This window comes from Eucalyptus grandis, chromosome 1 (genome assembly GCF_016545825.1).
Source record: "Eucalyptus grandis isolate ANBG69807.140 chromosome 1, ASM1654582v1, whole genome shotgun sequence".
Taxonomy (NCBI): domain Eukaryota; kingdom Viridiplantae; phylum Streptophyta; class Magnoliopsida; order Myrtales; family Myrtaceae; genus Eucalyptus; species Eucalyptus grandis.
Genome location: NC_052612.1, coordinates 41,021,140 through 41,035,733, shown reverse-complemented (window position 1 = coordinate 41,035,733; position 14,594 = coordinate 41,021,140). Strand labels below are relative to the sequence as shown.

Sequence of the window (14,594 nt, the reverse complement as noted above, 5' to 3'; positions counted from 1 at the left end):
GTACAAAAATGTTATTCTTTATTGTTGGCCAAAGGAAGAAGGAGAAGAAAAAGAAAAAAGGAAAAATATATATAATAAAATTATTAAAAAATCGAAAGAAATTCTATATTACAAAGAAAGTGAGATTTTATCAAATGCATTTATATCTTAGGAGTAAAATTTTTGAACAATTACTAAATGTTTTCAAATGCTTAGAAACTTATTCAAAAAACAAAATTAAAAAAAAATTATAAGTAGAAATTGTTATCGAGAATGGAATAGTTACCAAAGAGATCCCAAATTTTACAACAAAGGGCCCTCAAATGGTCAATAACATACACAAAGAAGCTGTGGACAATTAGAAAAGAGCTTCTAAAAATTGTTCGAAATGTGTTAAACTTACATATTTCAATAGTACTAATATAGTTCTATTTTAAAAAAAAAATTAAATTTGGTCATTGTCATTAATTTTGGCTGGAAACCGTCCACGTGAGTAGTACGATTGATGCTGATATAAATATTTTAAAAGATTTAGAATTTTTTTGAAACTTTTTATTTTTTCCTTTTTTCTTTAATCTCTATTATTTTTTCTTATTTCCCTCCATTGCCTGGGCCGTGACAAAAGCCACCGGCTCCTCGCCCACAGTCCGCTAGGGATGGCTTTTAACAGAGTTAAAAGAACGAAAAAAGAATATGAATATCAATAAAATTAATAAAAAAAAATTAGGAAATTCTAAAAAATTATAAATATCTACAATTTCCTAAAAATTGATCGAAAATATTATATTAACAAGTCATTGAAAAAATTAAAATTAAATAGATATAATTCAAAAGTATAGAACTGAATTGCCTGTAATATATGATATGTTTAGGATTAATTGAATAATCATTTCATGAATTTGTGCAAGGACAAGACGTTCCAATTTCATCTAGACCAAAACATAAGGGTAACATTCTCAAGAAGACAGTACCGATTCACCGTCACATAATGTAAATCGTACATGAAACAGCTTCTGAACTACAACCTAATTTAAGCCCCAAAATTTTGGCCACGCCGAAAAGGCATGTAAGAAAACTCAACTCAAAAGAAAAAAAAGGATTCTGCCTCCGAAAGAGGAAAAAAATCACATGAGGATGCCCTCAACATTATTGAGAGCCTTCTTCACAATCTTAAATTTTCCGCTCAGAGCTCTATTGCTACTGACCACATATTCCCGAACAAAAAACTCGATGCCAAATCGAAGAGTCTCGAGCTCCGGACTCAATGCAACCCGCGTAAAGACATTCCAAATCAGACTATCCGGTTGCTCGAACATCACCTCGAATAGCATCCGAAAGTGAATGATCCGTTTTGCCGTTAGTTGCCTAGCATCGCTGAAATCTACTGTTTTCAAAAGGGAAAGTGATAGGGTAAATGAGGCCACCATCTCTGCCACAAACTTCGCCAGGTGCATGGATCTCAAGAGTTGCATCGACTCCAGCTCTTTAAAGTGATCCCAAAGGCAAAACTGTGGATTTGCACAGGATGATAGCAAATTAATAAAATGAGGGAGACAACAAATTTCAGGGAGACAGAATAGAAGGGAAAGAAAATATTGATGGCTTTTCCAAGAGGCAGTCGCCCCAACCGTATCCCCCTTCTTTGTGACTGCCTTCCTTGTGACTGCTAAGTTTCGTTATTTTCTAATCTTATTTTCTTCACTGATAGCCTATTTCGGTACCAACTATTGAACTGAAGTGCCTGAACAAAAACTTTAGACTACAGAGAAATTGCATACAAACCATCTTTTCTTACTTCTGTATAAAAGGTGCCACTAATTCCTTAGATCATGCAGAAAACTGGTATAATCCTCTAAGCTATTGTGAGGCAGATGGATAGGAGTACCTGCAAAGTAAACTTGTGGTTCTTGTCATGCTCACATAACTTAGCAGCCAGAACCGTATAGTATTTGTTAAACACTTTCTCCTGCAAACAGCACTCCACAAGAACCCGCATAATTTCTCTGTCCTGCAGCACATAAAAGACAAACAGGAATGATGATATATCCCTGATTCTTTGCCTCCAGACAAATGGGTCAAGGCCCAGCACAAATATGGAACTTTCCTTCGTAATTCTCAACGAAGCTACTATGTGATTGCAGTTGAGGTAACAGAAAACTTAGTGAAAGAAAGTGATGCCCACTAAGAGTGCAGCTAGTAAATTACCTGTTTTCCAGGTAAATCCAACCTCAAAAGTTTCTCAAATGTATCAATGTAGTCCTCTCCGCTCATTATTATACAGAATATTGCCCTTCTAGTATCTGTATTCATTCTCTGGGCAGAGGCAAGCTGCAGCATTTTTTGGGTTTCTGCGACCTCTTTGTCGATGGTGTTTGCAACCTCGACAATATCGTCAGTTTTAGAAGCCATGTCCCCTGAAAGCCACCATTGGCCTTTCTTGTCTGGATCAAGCAACTTGCTCCACTTGATTCCTCTGAGTAGAACATTCTCTATCCCTAACTGGGAAATGAAGTATCAACATATAAGTTGAGCATCAACACTCAAATATACAACGGCAGATGACAATTCAAGAATCAGCAATAGAATATAAAGACATGCTATTCCTATGATCTCCGCTCATTCTGCCAACCAAGAACTAATTCTCATTATTCACCATCCCACTTGACAACTCCACAGCAGTGACAAGCACATCATGTCAGGCTAAGTAGAGTGGCAAAATCAATTATTATTTGGCTTCATCTGTATATCACTTTCTCTTCCATTGCTTCAGCAGACATTCACTGAAGTAACAGAATCAAAGATGAAATAGAAAGACCAGAGGGTCAAGCATAAAGAACATGTTACAAGAATTGCTGGGAGAGAATAACAGATTATGCCAAAGCAAAGGCACCATATTGAGCACAAGTTTTTTCTCTGAACTGCTGGAAGATTGCAGGAAAAGGTGTAATGAATCTAACAAAAAGCTGACCAGATATGTCAACTAGACTTCGCCAGAAAATTGCCACTACATCTAATAGGGCTGCGCTGGGAGGAAAGGACAGACATGAGAAGGGCTAAAAGATGGACGTTGCATCAAATTAAGCAGCTCACCTTCTGCAGCCATTTCTTAATCCTTGTGTGAGGTGCAGGATCCTCCTTCGTCCTTCTCTTGTTGTTTTTTATATCACAGATGGTATCAAGCATGAACTCCATCTGCAATGCGATTCAGTTAGATACTTAAAGGGGACAATTTCAGGAAATGTGTTCTTAGAGGAAATAAATTGACAGCTTACTCTTCTACTATTGATATTTTTCTTGCCATCATCAGGAGAGGCCTTCAACTCATTCACCCTATTTTGAACACTCAAGATGAAACTTTTCATGGCACCAGGATCATCACCTCTTATTTTCATTCCACAGCCTAATTGGCAATGACCACATCATGTTAGACCTAATTAAAAAGTTGGGAATTCCTCCTTCCATAAATCAGCAGTAAAAATTCCAAAGAAAGGCCTTAAGTCAAGCAATAAAATCTATTAAAACTTGAAAATTGACTTGAGAAAACTATCTAATCCATCTGCAGAATGTGAAAAAAGCTTTAAAAAGCTGCCAACAGCAAAGTTCCAGAAGTCTTACATTGCAAGATCGTCAAGATAGTAGAGACATCAATCTCTGTCAACCTTTTGCTCAATGTGATCAGAAAATCATATATCAAGTCACTGGAATCCATCATGAGAAAGCCTGATGTCAATGAAGATATTTAAATAATTCGAAGAAAATAAGAAAATTAAATTGATCTAGACCACTTTGTAGCCAAAACTTGAGCTTTAGCCTTAAAAAATGATTATATTGTAACATGCCACTTCGAATGATAGAGCTTTCACAATTGCAGTTCCTAGTGTGCCGATCTTGATTCCTTTTGCCAATCATGTTTGATGTATTCGACAGTATTTAGCAATCATGCAAAATGCTGAAATTTCACACTAATTTTTCCTATCTCCTGGTTGTTCAGGATAGCATATTGTGTCCAGGTAAAAGCACACCCATGGCATTTACAGCAGTCCCTATTCAAGCTTTAGGCCTACGACTTTTTCCAGGAACCCTAACAATTCAAAATTGTCAAATAAAACTCAACATTGTGAATGCATTTAAATGCAGATGTCTTTCCCTATTATGAAGACCAGATTGAGGACAAGTAGTTAGAAACAAAAAAATCAGAAACAAAAAAATTTAAATAACCAAGATTTTATTCTTGTCTTGATGGAAGGTAAAGCATTTAAAATTACCATGACAACGTGCAGAAATACAAAAATTGCAAGGTGCCTAAGAAGTTTTATCCATCAAAAATCAAGTTCGCAGTTATGTGATGTGTAGTTCACTAACCTTGAACAAACTCCAAATACGCATAGATAGGAGAGCAAGAGAGTCAGATTCCGCAGGGAAAGATTGTCTGCTTTTAGGAACTCATTCTGCAGACCAAGAGACTTGCTATTAGTAACTTTTCAGAACCGAAAAAGTAGGAAGAATGCAATAATAAAGACCAAAAATAATGACAAAAGCTTTAATATGCAAATGCAATTATAGACAGGAATCTCCTTTCATATAGACATGTTTTGAGAATGTCCTAATGCTATAAGCTCCAATACAAAGATTCAGACCTCAAAGCATTTTGCGAGAGAAGCAAGGAGCTTTGCACTGAAGTCAATTCCAACTAAACAAGCGATGCCCGCAACAAAAGATCCAAAAACAGCGGCATACCTTCAAAGGAAGCAGAAGATGTGAGTTAAAGGCAATTTTGAGACTAGATCAAAGGTTGTGGTATAACACAACCCAGCTTCATGCTTAATTTTACTAATTCTGATACTTCTACCTGATATGGAGGAACCAGCAAACAGACTACAGCTCTACTCTCAACATAAACATATAACCAGCCCATAATACAAATTTCAGAGATACCTTTCAATCTAAACACTGCTTAGATATGCCCATGGATAGCCGTTGTGCAAATTGCATGACCAATGAGGACCCAAACTCTTAAAAGAAGATCAGCCACACTTATGTCTAGTAGATATGGCCCAGAGAAACAATGAACAAAATACACAAAGAATGAAATGGGAATCAAGTAAAAATTTAAGAACCTAGATAATATTTTCCTAATTAACAGCATTAGGTGTGCCAAGAAGACAAGGCGCAAGATAGGAACATCAAAGTGGAAAGGAAGAAACTTAACTGTTCATTGCCACGAGGACCTCCAGAACAAGATGCCAAAACCTCTTCGGTGATAATATTGGAACCGGCCATGCGACCAACTGACTGCATATGGGAACAATATATAGCTTGAGGTCCTTAAGCAAGTATTCACCCTTAAAAAGTGAAAATGATGTTATAGACGTATTGTAGTAGAGCACAAGGAACCTTTTTATTTTTACTTTTTATTTTTTATGGTTGATTCTACGTTACTCCTGTTCTAACTCTTACTCTCAAACTTTTGCCTGCCTCCTTCCAAGGCATGAGAGTCAAAACCCACATTTGAAACTAAATTGTCCCCACCCTAACCCTCCTGAGAAGGTGGGGATTCGAACCCCCCACCTCCCTCTTTCCATGTGGAAAGGGTGGTTAGTGGGGAAACCTCAATGGTTGAGTGTAAGGAACTAGACATCTAAAGAAATGATGCACTGTAATAATAGTTCTTCAATCTAAGATAATGCTTCACCATCACAAAACTCAGAACATGGGAAATTCTCAATCTCACAGGTTTAAACATTAAGTAGAACAAAAATAGCCAGATTCAAAGGAGCAATACCAAGATGAAAAGAACCTCAAAGACACATAAGATGCAAAGAGCTCGAGATGAAATATAACTTATGAGGAGTTAGATGACATACGGAATAGAGTGTGGCTATTTCCCCAGTGATGGATTCCACATTAGATTCAGACAACCTATTTAGAAGACCTGAAATAAACCAAGTGATTAAAACCTGTGCAGATATCCATTCGAAGATGCAAGGAACACTAATAATCTCTAATGAGGAGTAACACAACTCTCTTACCTCGTACCCGCCTTCGGAGCTGCATGTGCTCTTCTGACTCACTTCCAGCACGGGATCTCAAATGCGGTGCAACATACTTCGCCTTACTCTCGGTCAAGGTCGTATTTACAGGATCTTCCTCCCTAGCAACCTCTCCCCCAGAGGTCTCTGTTTTACAGATGCTAAGGTCTGATGCATCTTCCTTTATCGTCTTACTCTTCTTCCTTTTCTTCCTCGTAGGTGCCTCGGCAGGAAAATCATCTAAATCCACCTCAGCAGAAAAGGGTTCTACTGAGCCACCAGCGCCAGCCTTAACACGAACAGCTTTTCCATCATCCTGCATATGCTCTAAGTTGGACCTCTCACTTTTTTCCCCAGAAGATTCACCCTCGAATCTTTCGCCATGATTCTCTCTTAAGTCCGGCGTTTCTTGTTCAAAAGCATCAAGAATAGAAGGAATTCCTTTGAAAAACATATTCATTCCGTCGTCCGACCCGCGTAGCTTCCCCTCCTTCACCTTGAGCTTCTTGGCAAGCTTCCTTTCCAATTCCAAATCCTCCTCCACAGACATAGCAGCTTTCCGCATATCATTCTCGACATACTCTTCGAACTTTGTCTTCGATTTTCTCTTCACATTATTCTTCGCTTTGCCGGACTTCAACGAATCGGAATCGTCCTTCAACACAGACTCAAACTTGACCTTTGGAACAGTCAGCGCATTATCATTCTCCAACTCTAGGGTTTTCTCAGAGTCACCGCCTGTCCGAAAACTTCCAACCGCCGCCGAATGATGCGACGGAGGAGCATGCTTCGATTTTTCGCCACCGCTCGACTTCGGAGCCACCGAATTCTTCTTCGGTTTCTGAGACTTCTGCATACATTAAGTTCACAGCAAGCAACGCAGACACGCCCATTCAAGTCGCAGCCCGCCAAAAGAATAAAAAATCATAACATCACCGACGAGAAGGAAGATGGAAAAACCTGATGCTGCATCCAGGATTGGTTCTTCCGGTCCTTCTTGGCCGACCGTGCTTCTTTCCGCTTGTCGCGGCGCGACTTCGCCGGCGCCGGCGGCTCTCTCTCTGCAGCTGGAAACACAAATCCATCCTCAAAAGGCTTGAAGGAAAAGAACGAAAAGCCCCGCGAGACTCCGACGAACGCAAAACACAAGGAGGAAGAGAGAGAAACTCTCACCCATGCTTCCCGGTTCGCCCTACACCGACGCTCGTCGCCGCCGCTGCCGATCGAGACGGAGAAGAAGCTGCGTCAATCGCGCACGGTTTCCGCTTCGATCGCCGCTCAGTCCAGAGCGTCCGGCCCGATCGATAACCACGCCCTGATACAAACTCGCACGCACGGCACGACAACGCCGGACAAATTTCCCGGGCCGGGCCTATTTTGGGCCGGTCGTAGTTACGGGCTATCGAAATGGGCCGTAAATACGAATTTCAAAGGGAAAAGGCCCCAAAACAAATATGGATTTTCCCACCAAAACGAGGAGAACTAAATTCTATATACGCCTTTCCCCTCTCCCGCTGCAGAGGACGAAGCAGCAGCGGGCATCATCCGGAGCAGACGTCCATCAAAACCGAGAGAGAAGAGTAACCTGCAAGACGCTGTTGAAATAGCAACCGTTGCCAAAGCTGTCGACGCCGAAGCAGCGCTCGCCGCCGTCAGGGAACGGGTTGCCTAGGGCCTTAGATTTGCAAACCCCAAATCCCAATATTTTCACCGGTTTCTCCACGGATTTGCATGCGGCAAGAGAGGAGAAGGAGACGCGGTCTTAGAATTGAATCGAATCGAACCCGCAGGTTGAAATCTTCGCTTTAATTTTATGTCTTTGATTCGGTGTTCTTCCTCGGCTGCCTGAATTTGGGGTTTGCTTTTCGCTCGGAGGAGAAAGGTATGGGGAAGGATGAAAGAGCGAGACCGGAGACGAGGGAGGGAGACCCCAAAAAATGGAGTAAGAGGAAAATTGTATTCAATTTTATAACTAATTAAAGTAATAGAGGTCTTTATCATACTAGCACATAGCAGAACGTCGTCCGACCAAAAAAAAAACGTTGGGTTTGGTTTTTTTTTTTTTTTTTAAACTTAGGGCTGGGGCGCCCTCCTGGGGCAAGGGCATTGCTGCCCTTGTGGTCCTAGGCAAGGGTGTCGCAGCCTCGCCCAAATCAGAGAGGCTGTTGTGGCCCTCGCCTAATTTGGGTGGCTAAATGCACTCTTCGGCCTTGAATTTAAAAAAAATGAAAAAAAAATTATTGAATTATTATTTTAAAATGTGCACTTCAAGTGTTGGTAATGCCACGTAAGATGGTGACGTCTACGTTAATGATTTCTTACAAAAATTGATCGAATGGATTCAATTGGCAATACGATAAAATGTTTAAAATTTAGAATTAAAAAATTTCGGACTGAATTAGAATAAATAAAATATGTTTAGAACTTTTTTTGATTATATTCTTTAGTTAGAAGTTAGCCGTTTTGGGAGTCATGGATAGAACTTTCATAAAATTACTAGAAAGAAATTTAACTTAGAAATTACATGATGGCCGTAGTGATTTATCTGATAAAATGATGATTAAACTAAAACCTAAATAAAATATATATAACCTTGAGGCCACTCGAGTGTCACAAATACGACATTAGTTCCATGGAGATGTCTATAGTTAATAGATCTTATCAAAGTGGGATTAATCTTTAAGCATATCACCTCTCTTTCTCAACCATGTGAGGTTAATCTCGCCGATGATTACGGATTCAATTTTTCACTTCATAAGAAATAACCAATGTGGGTTTGTGCAAAAGGAGTGAACTCCCTCCTCTCAACCATATTCACCGGTGAATTTACCAATTAGTTACACGCTCTAACGATACCAAAAGGCTGTATTGCTTCTTACCCCTCTTTCCATATATTTCTTCGGAAACTCTTGCATGGACCAATGAGTACTTCTTAATACTATACCCGCGATGAGATTGATGCTAATTAGAGCTACAAGGCTGAATCGAACTCGCTGAAATGCGAGCCGATGAACTCACGATCGAGGTCCGCGTGAACTAGATTGAGGTAAAAATTTCGACATCGACAAGAGTAGCTCCTCGCTCGAAGGACAATGACCCAATCGAAGCAAGGAAAGCGCGAAAGCGCCCTATCGCATCGTCATGAAAGGAGAACGACGACGAGGTCAGGTTGTTTCCCATTGTTTTCAACTTTTCACCAAATTATACAGACGAAAATAAAAACCACGTTGAACACGTTCGGTCGCATCTTCTTTATCCCGCGCAACGACATAATTTTTTTTTTTTTTTGGTCGGTCCGCGCAACGACATAATGACTGCCCAACACTTGACGTGTGAGGACCGAAGACAGCAACTTCCACGATGTTTCCTTCGCAACATCCGATCGTCATCGGAGTTTAAAACCTTAATTTTTACGGTTGTCCGTGTCTCACGTGCCTCCCAAAGTTCGCGAGAGGATATTTCTACGGCCGATGCCGACGATAGCCGGCGAAAACGTGGTCTTCGATGGACCCGCCAAGGACTTCAGTTGACAGTATAAATAGACGCTCAAAGACCCCCCCACCAGATTCATTTCCCTAGTCGTTCACTGATACGTAGTGTTTTCTGAGCTTCGATCAGATTGGCTTCTCAGTTCGCCATCCTCGCCATCGTTGCGCTTGTCACCCTCTCGTCCTGGCAACGCAGTGGACGGTCGGAGACGATAGCGGCTGGACCAATAACGACTATGACTACAATACTTGGGCTCAAGGCAAGGTGGTCCGCGTAGGAGATATAGTCTCTGTAAGTGAGCTCGGGCTCGGTATTTCATGTCGTTTGGGGGCATCATGGACACTCGAACACAGCTAATTGGCAAAGAAATCAGTCAATCCTAGTTTTATTATTGTCAAATTGCTTGTCACGTGTATGAAACTAGTCGCATCTTGTTTATTTGGCGGAGATAATTGATGATGCTTTCTCTTGTCGAGGAAAACACATTCTTTTGACTGAATAATAAACGAAATCTAACTCAGCTTAGACTTAATATATATATATATCGCATTGTCACAAATTATGTATCCCGATTAACTCTCTCGCAGAGTTCAACTACCAAGAGGGCAACCACAATGTGTTCAAACTGACCAACGCGACCGACTTCCAAGCGTGCAACATCCCGCCGGCGAATGAGACCTTGACGAGTGGCCACGATGTCATCCCTCTTAACACTCCCGGGGTCAAGTGGTACATCTGCGGGATCAGCCAGCACTGCGCCAAGTTCAACCAGAAGCTCAAGATCACTGTCATGGACGCTGCCGCAGGTCCAGCTCCTCCTCCAAGTGATGAGCTCGGCCACCGACGCCCTTGTTTCGTCCGGCTTCAAGCTTCTTGCAGCCGCTGTGGTTGCTCTTGTCCTGGTCACAGTTTGATAACACGATGCATGTGTTCTTATGTTACAACAATGAACAAAAGTAAAGGATAGTCATAGCTTGTAGCGGGGAGGAGAAAATAAGAGCAAATTGAGTTTTTATGCATGAGCATCAGCAGCAGCCAGTCACAATTGAGTGGCCCATGCCAGGAGTTGGTAAACTATCTTAATTATTGTGTTGATTCATTAAGAATGGTGCAATTTGGTGACTTCAAGGTGCTCTTTTCCTCTCGCCTCTCCTCGTTTTCAAATTTTATTCGAGAAAAACAGAGACTGTGATAGGGTATGTAAGTCATCGATACGAAATGAGAAAAACAACCAATTGATCGTATCACATCCTAGTTTAACAATTATATGACATCGACCACCTTCGGCACAATCTTCAACACGAAAGATGAAAGCCCTTTCAAACTAATCTTACATATATGAGATCGCAGTTACGAGTTGGTAAAGCCCAAGCCTTCTTTTTTCTAGTGCCGAGTCCATTAACACGTTCAAAAGAACGACATCAATCGCCATATAACCATGCTTATATAATAATGCGGAAGAAATGTAATGTAGATGTTTTAAAAACTCGATTTATTTGTGAGAGATTACCGAACGATCAACGCCAACTGCCAAGATAATCAAGTTATGAAATTTCTCAGTAAATTATATGTAAAAGCAAATCCAAAATACTTTACAAACCAAGTACCATCATTCAGCTGCAAAAAGGCAACTGGTAAAGTTTACTTAATTTTAACAGAAGATTGAATTGGATCTCCCGGAACTGCGCCTGTGCATGAGCACTGTCTATTCCCCCCGAAGGCAAGAGGCACAAAAAATTAGAACTCGAATGCCCCGAGCTCTGGTCAGTTAGCATGTCAAGCTCGTTCAACTGAGGCAGATGTTAGCTTAAAACACCAGGTCGCAAGCGTGACACAAAGGCTTCCTGCTTCTGGTTCAATTGCCAAATCCTCGTTCCTTCAATATTCACCAGATATCAACACACCGACATGGAACATTATAAAGAGTTAGATTGATCATTACATCATAGCATCAGGGCAATAGGACTTCAAGGATTACAGTGGCGCAAGACATGCATATTGTCGGCGCATAGCGACAACATCGAAATCTAAGAAAGTAGACCATGCAAGCAGTGGAATAATACAAGAGGAGGATCAGTTGGCGTGCCAAGTGAACATGAACGACTTCCATATGTGCAACATCCTGCAGGCGCACGATGCCCTCAAAACTGGCCACGATTACATCCCTCTTGCCACTCCCGGGGACTAGTGGTACATCTGCGGGGTCAGGCAGCACTACGCCTCATTCGACCAGTGGTCCTGCTTCAGTACTGTCCGCTCGGTTTGGTGACAAGCCCTCGGGTGCCAACGCTGCCATCTCGTCCAGCTTCAAGGTTCTTGCGGTTGCTCTTGTCCTGATCACAGTTTGATAACACGAAGCATGCGTTCTTATGTTACAATTTCCTTCCAAAATAGAGACATAGCTTGTTGGGCAGAAAATAAGAGCAAAACGGAGTTTTTCTGCATGACCATAAGCAGCGGCCAGTCACACTTTTAGTTGTCCATGGCAGAAGATTTTTCTGACTTCCTTTCATTTGAGATTTGTTTAATTACCAAATAATTTTTTTGATTTATTAAGAATGGTACAGTTTGGTGATTTCGGGGTGCTCATTTCTTTGGAAAAGTATTGAAAAAAATCCTAATTCTATCATATTGGTACCAACTAATTATTACAACTTGCAATTTGATCAATTTTAAATTATATTTTTAATTTGTAACAATTTTTTATTTTTTTCTTTTTCCTTTTTCTTTTTGGCCGCTGCCGTAAGGGAGGTAGCCCTTGCCCAGATTTTCAGGTATACTATATATATATATTTTGATAATAGGTTAATGTAGTTCATGTTTGAGTTCCGTAAAACGGCAGTGTCATTTTTCCTATTCTTATACGAGTCGGGGTGCGACACTTCTCAGACATCAGATTATAGATCAGCGGGTGTGTCGAATGCGTAGAAATCTGCGGGTGTCTCGGCAGCCGGTTCATTGCATTGGCCAATCTTTTTTCTCTGGAGAGGAGAAAGTGAAGGAGGCGACGCTCCGACGAGCAAGAAAGTACCAGGAACAAGAACCTCGAATCTTTGATAGCCAAGCGAATATGCGATTCGTGTTAATTTGTCACGTAATCCTCTTCTCTTGAAAGTAATCCTTTTTGCTTTGTAACCATTTTAAATTTTATTAAAAATGAAGTGACATCAATGCAAGGAGTCTTTTCATCTCTGCATTCCCGGCTACGAGTATAAATTGCATCATGAAATCAGATATCTCCTCCAAATCAAGAACCCACCAACTCCAATCCCTGCCAGCACAGCCACCACCGCCAGAGCCAGCAGAGCCCTCTTCTTGTTGATTCCCACGCTCCAGGATGACGCCCGTAACCATAGCATGCCCTCGTCCACCCCGACCGTTGGCAGCACCCCGACCGGTGGCAGCGGCAGCGGTGGCGGCGGTGGCGGCGGCGGCTTCCCACTGCCTCTTCGTTCCAGCCCGCCGCCTGTTTGTGGTGTTTCCTGTGCGACATCGGCGGCCTGGGGACGCATCTCCTTGGGCACGGGCACTATGACGTGGAGGACGTTCCCGGCCAGCTTGGCGCGGGTTTCCTCGAGCTTGTACTCCTTCGGGAACTTGAACACTTTGCGAAACTGGATCCATCTCTGGTCGTCGAGGGGACGTTCGCCGGAGACAGTCACGTCCCCGGTGCTGCTGACCTGGACCCGGAGTTGCCGCTTCTCGAAACCTGCATGAAAGTTGGTAGAGATTGTGATGATAGACGTAAAAGCTTAATGTACTAGGGAACGAAATCCGGGCTTGTCGTGATTCATGTGAGCTTTCAGTTTTACCACCGTGAGCGATGGCAGGTAGTGCCCGTTAGGACACTTTGCTCCCACATTTGTAAAGAACATATATATCGATGTACATTGTTACACGAAGTGACCTCTCTATTCTTCAATCCCTTAGTTAATCATGCTGACTGAACTATTGTTTAGTTAAAATTATCATAACCCGATCTGCGCAATTTGTGAGTTATATGGTTGAGAGAGACGGGAGAGATTTGCCTAAGGCGTTCGATGAGCGAAACTCTGCACGACTCAAAGCAGGCATGTACTGGTTGTTCGATCAGGTAAAGATGATGCGCACATATACTGACCCCTCAAGCAACATAACGGTGTCGATCGTTTTCAGGCGGACAAGAACCACGACAAGGTCATGCAATATTTTCGCCTAAAATGCAAGGAAGATGATCGTTCTGCTTGTGCTCGTTTTGACATGTAAGTTTAGTGCTGTCATCGTACTTACAGCACCTCCCTGCACTTGTATCGCAGTGATTTGATTCTAATGTCATGGTGCGATGGGTTTGTGAAATACCGTGGACATCGAGCTCGATGACATCGCGCCCTTCCTCATTGTGCCATTTGCATTCGGGCTCGAAATCCTCGTAAACACTCTGGGAGGGGGCGGCAGGCCTGCGTCTCATGGTGTGCTTTCCCTTCTCTGGTGTATATTTGTCTGTTAAGGAGTGTTTGAAACGGGATGTTTCAATTTGTCGAATAAAGGCTTCTCCTCATCTCTCTTTCCTTCTCTTTTTATAGATTAAGGTTTCCGACAGGAATTGGATCCTTTTGCACTGAGAAGAACAATGATTCCTTTATTTGGCTGAAGGCTTCAGATGGTTTGTTGATCTCCTCCAGTGGGGGGCAATGTAAAAGTTTTGATCACTATTCTTGCCTTAACGCGCAGGCAATCGTAGAGAGAGCATGCCCTAATACATTGGTGAAAGGAACCTTATGAAATTGAAAGACAAGTCATGGATTCTTCGCCCAGTGTTCTTGGTTGTTGCTTTGTCCGGGGGAAAATTGTTCAAAAAGTCCAAAATTTATTATAATTTTGCTAATTAATTCATAAAATTTTAATTATGCTAATAAAATCCTAAACATTTCATGTTTAATCAAATGTGTTCACCTAGTCAATTTTTGCTAGAAATTACTAACATTGACACCTATCATTTTACGTTGCATGACCGACAAACAATTTTTTATAATATCTTTTCGAATTATTTATTTATTTATTTATTTATCTTTCTTCTATTTTCCTTCATCTTCTTTTTTTCTTTTTCCTCTGTGGGCC

At 41.5% G+C, this 14,594-nt stretch overlaps 3 protein-coding genes across 4 annotated transcripts; 1 reads left to right on the top strand and 2 right to left on the bottom strand.

Annotated features, from left to right (window-relative positions):
- Nucleotides 1-846: 846 nt before the first annotated feature.
- LOC104443128 (nucleolar MIF4G domain-containing protein 1) lies at nucleotides 847-7,318 on the bottom strand. 2 transcript variants are annotated; one of them, XM_010056480.3, is made up of 13 exons: nucleotides 7,182-7,318; nucleotides 6,969-7,075; nucleotides 6,009-6,858; nucleotides 5,844-5,911; nucleotides 5,189-5,271; nucleotides 4,617-4,716; nucleotides 4,342-4,427; nucleotides 3,595-3,677; nucleotides 3,252-3,379; nucleotides 3,070-3,171; nucleotides 2,185-2,478; nucleotides 1,865-1,987; nucleotides 847-1,487 (listed from the first exon to the last, which is right to left on the bottom strand). In XM_010056480.3, the coding sequence occupies exons 1-13, from the start codon at nucleotides 7,183-7,185 to the stop codon at nucleotides 1,104-1,106; spliced, it is 2,412 nt and encodes an 803-aa protein (XP_010054782.1). In that variant the 5' UTR covers nucleotides 7,186-7,318; the 3' UTR covers nucleotides 847-1,103. The 2 variants fall into 2 exon arrangements, with proteins under 2 accessions (XP_010054782.1, XP_018732076.1); XM_018876531.2 differs by having other exon boundaries at nucleotides 6,969-7,069.
- Nucleotides 7,319-9,478: 2,160 nt separating this feature from the next.
- On the top strand, nucleotides 9,479-11,845 carry LOC104414168 (uclacyanin 1). Its single transcript, XM_039299237.1, has 5 exons — nucleotides 9,479-9,505; nucleotides 9,627-9,807; nucleotides 10,085-10,303; nucleotides 10,627-10,693; nucleotides 11,626-11,845. The coding sequence occupies exons 1-5, from the start codon at nucleotides 9,479-9,481 to the stop codon at nucleotides 11,843-11,845; spliced, it is 714 nt and encodes a 237-aa protein (XP_039155171.1).
- A 686-nt stretch (nucleotides 11,846-12,531) lies between these two features.
- Nucleotides 12,532-14,035, bottom strand: LOC104414159 (inactive protein RESTRICTED TEV MOVEMENT 2). The gene is made up of 2 exons (XM_010025189.3): nucleotides 13,836-14,035; nucleotides 12,532-13,206 (listed from the first exon to the last, which is right to left on the bottom strand). The coding sequence occupies exons 1-2, from the start codon at nucleotides 13,942-13,944 to the stop codon at nucleotides 12,719-12,721; spliced, it is 597 nt and encodes a 198-aa protein (XP_010023491.2). The 5' UTR covers nucleotides 13,945-14,035; the 3' UTR covers nucleotides 12,532-12,718.
- Nucleotides 14,036-14,594: the final 559 nt, after the last annotated feature.

Bases quoted from the DNA above. Each gene is read 5' to 3' on its own strand.
- LOC104443128 (XM_010056480.3), bottom strand. The intron at 5,912-6,008 runs GTAAGAGAGTTG...GGTTTATTTCAG, and splicing joins GCTCCGAAGGCGGGTACGAG to GTCTTCTAAATAGGTTGTCT. The intron at 5,272-5,843 runs GTATGTCATCTA...TCCCATATGCAG, and splicing joins AAATAGCCACACTCTATTCC to TCAGTTGGTCGCATGGCCGG.
- LOC104414159 (XM_010025189.3), bottom strand. From the start codon at position 13,944: ATGAGACGCAGGCCTGCCGCCCCCTCCCAGAGTGTTTACGAGGATTTC. The intron at 13,207-13,835 runs GTATTTCACAAA...ACTTTCATGCAG, and splicing joins CATCGAGCTCGATGTCCACG to GTTTCGAGAAGCGGCAACTC.
- LOC104414168 (XM_039299237.1), top strand. From the start codon at position 9,479: ATGCCGACGATAGCCGGCGAAAACGTG. The intron at 10,304-10,626 runs GTCCAGCTCCTC...GGTGACTTCAAG, and splicing joins TGTCATGGACGCTGCCGCAG to GTGCTCTTTTCCTCTCGCCT. The intron at 10,694-11,625 runs GTATGTAAGTCA...AACATCCTGCAG, and splicing joins AAAACAGAGACTGTGATAGG to GCGCACGATGCCCTCAAAAC.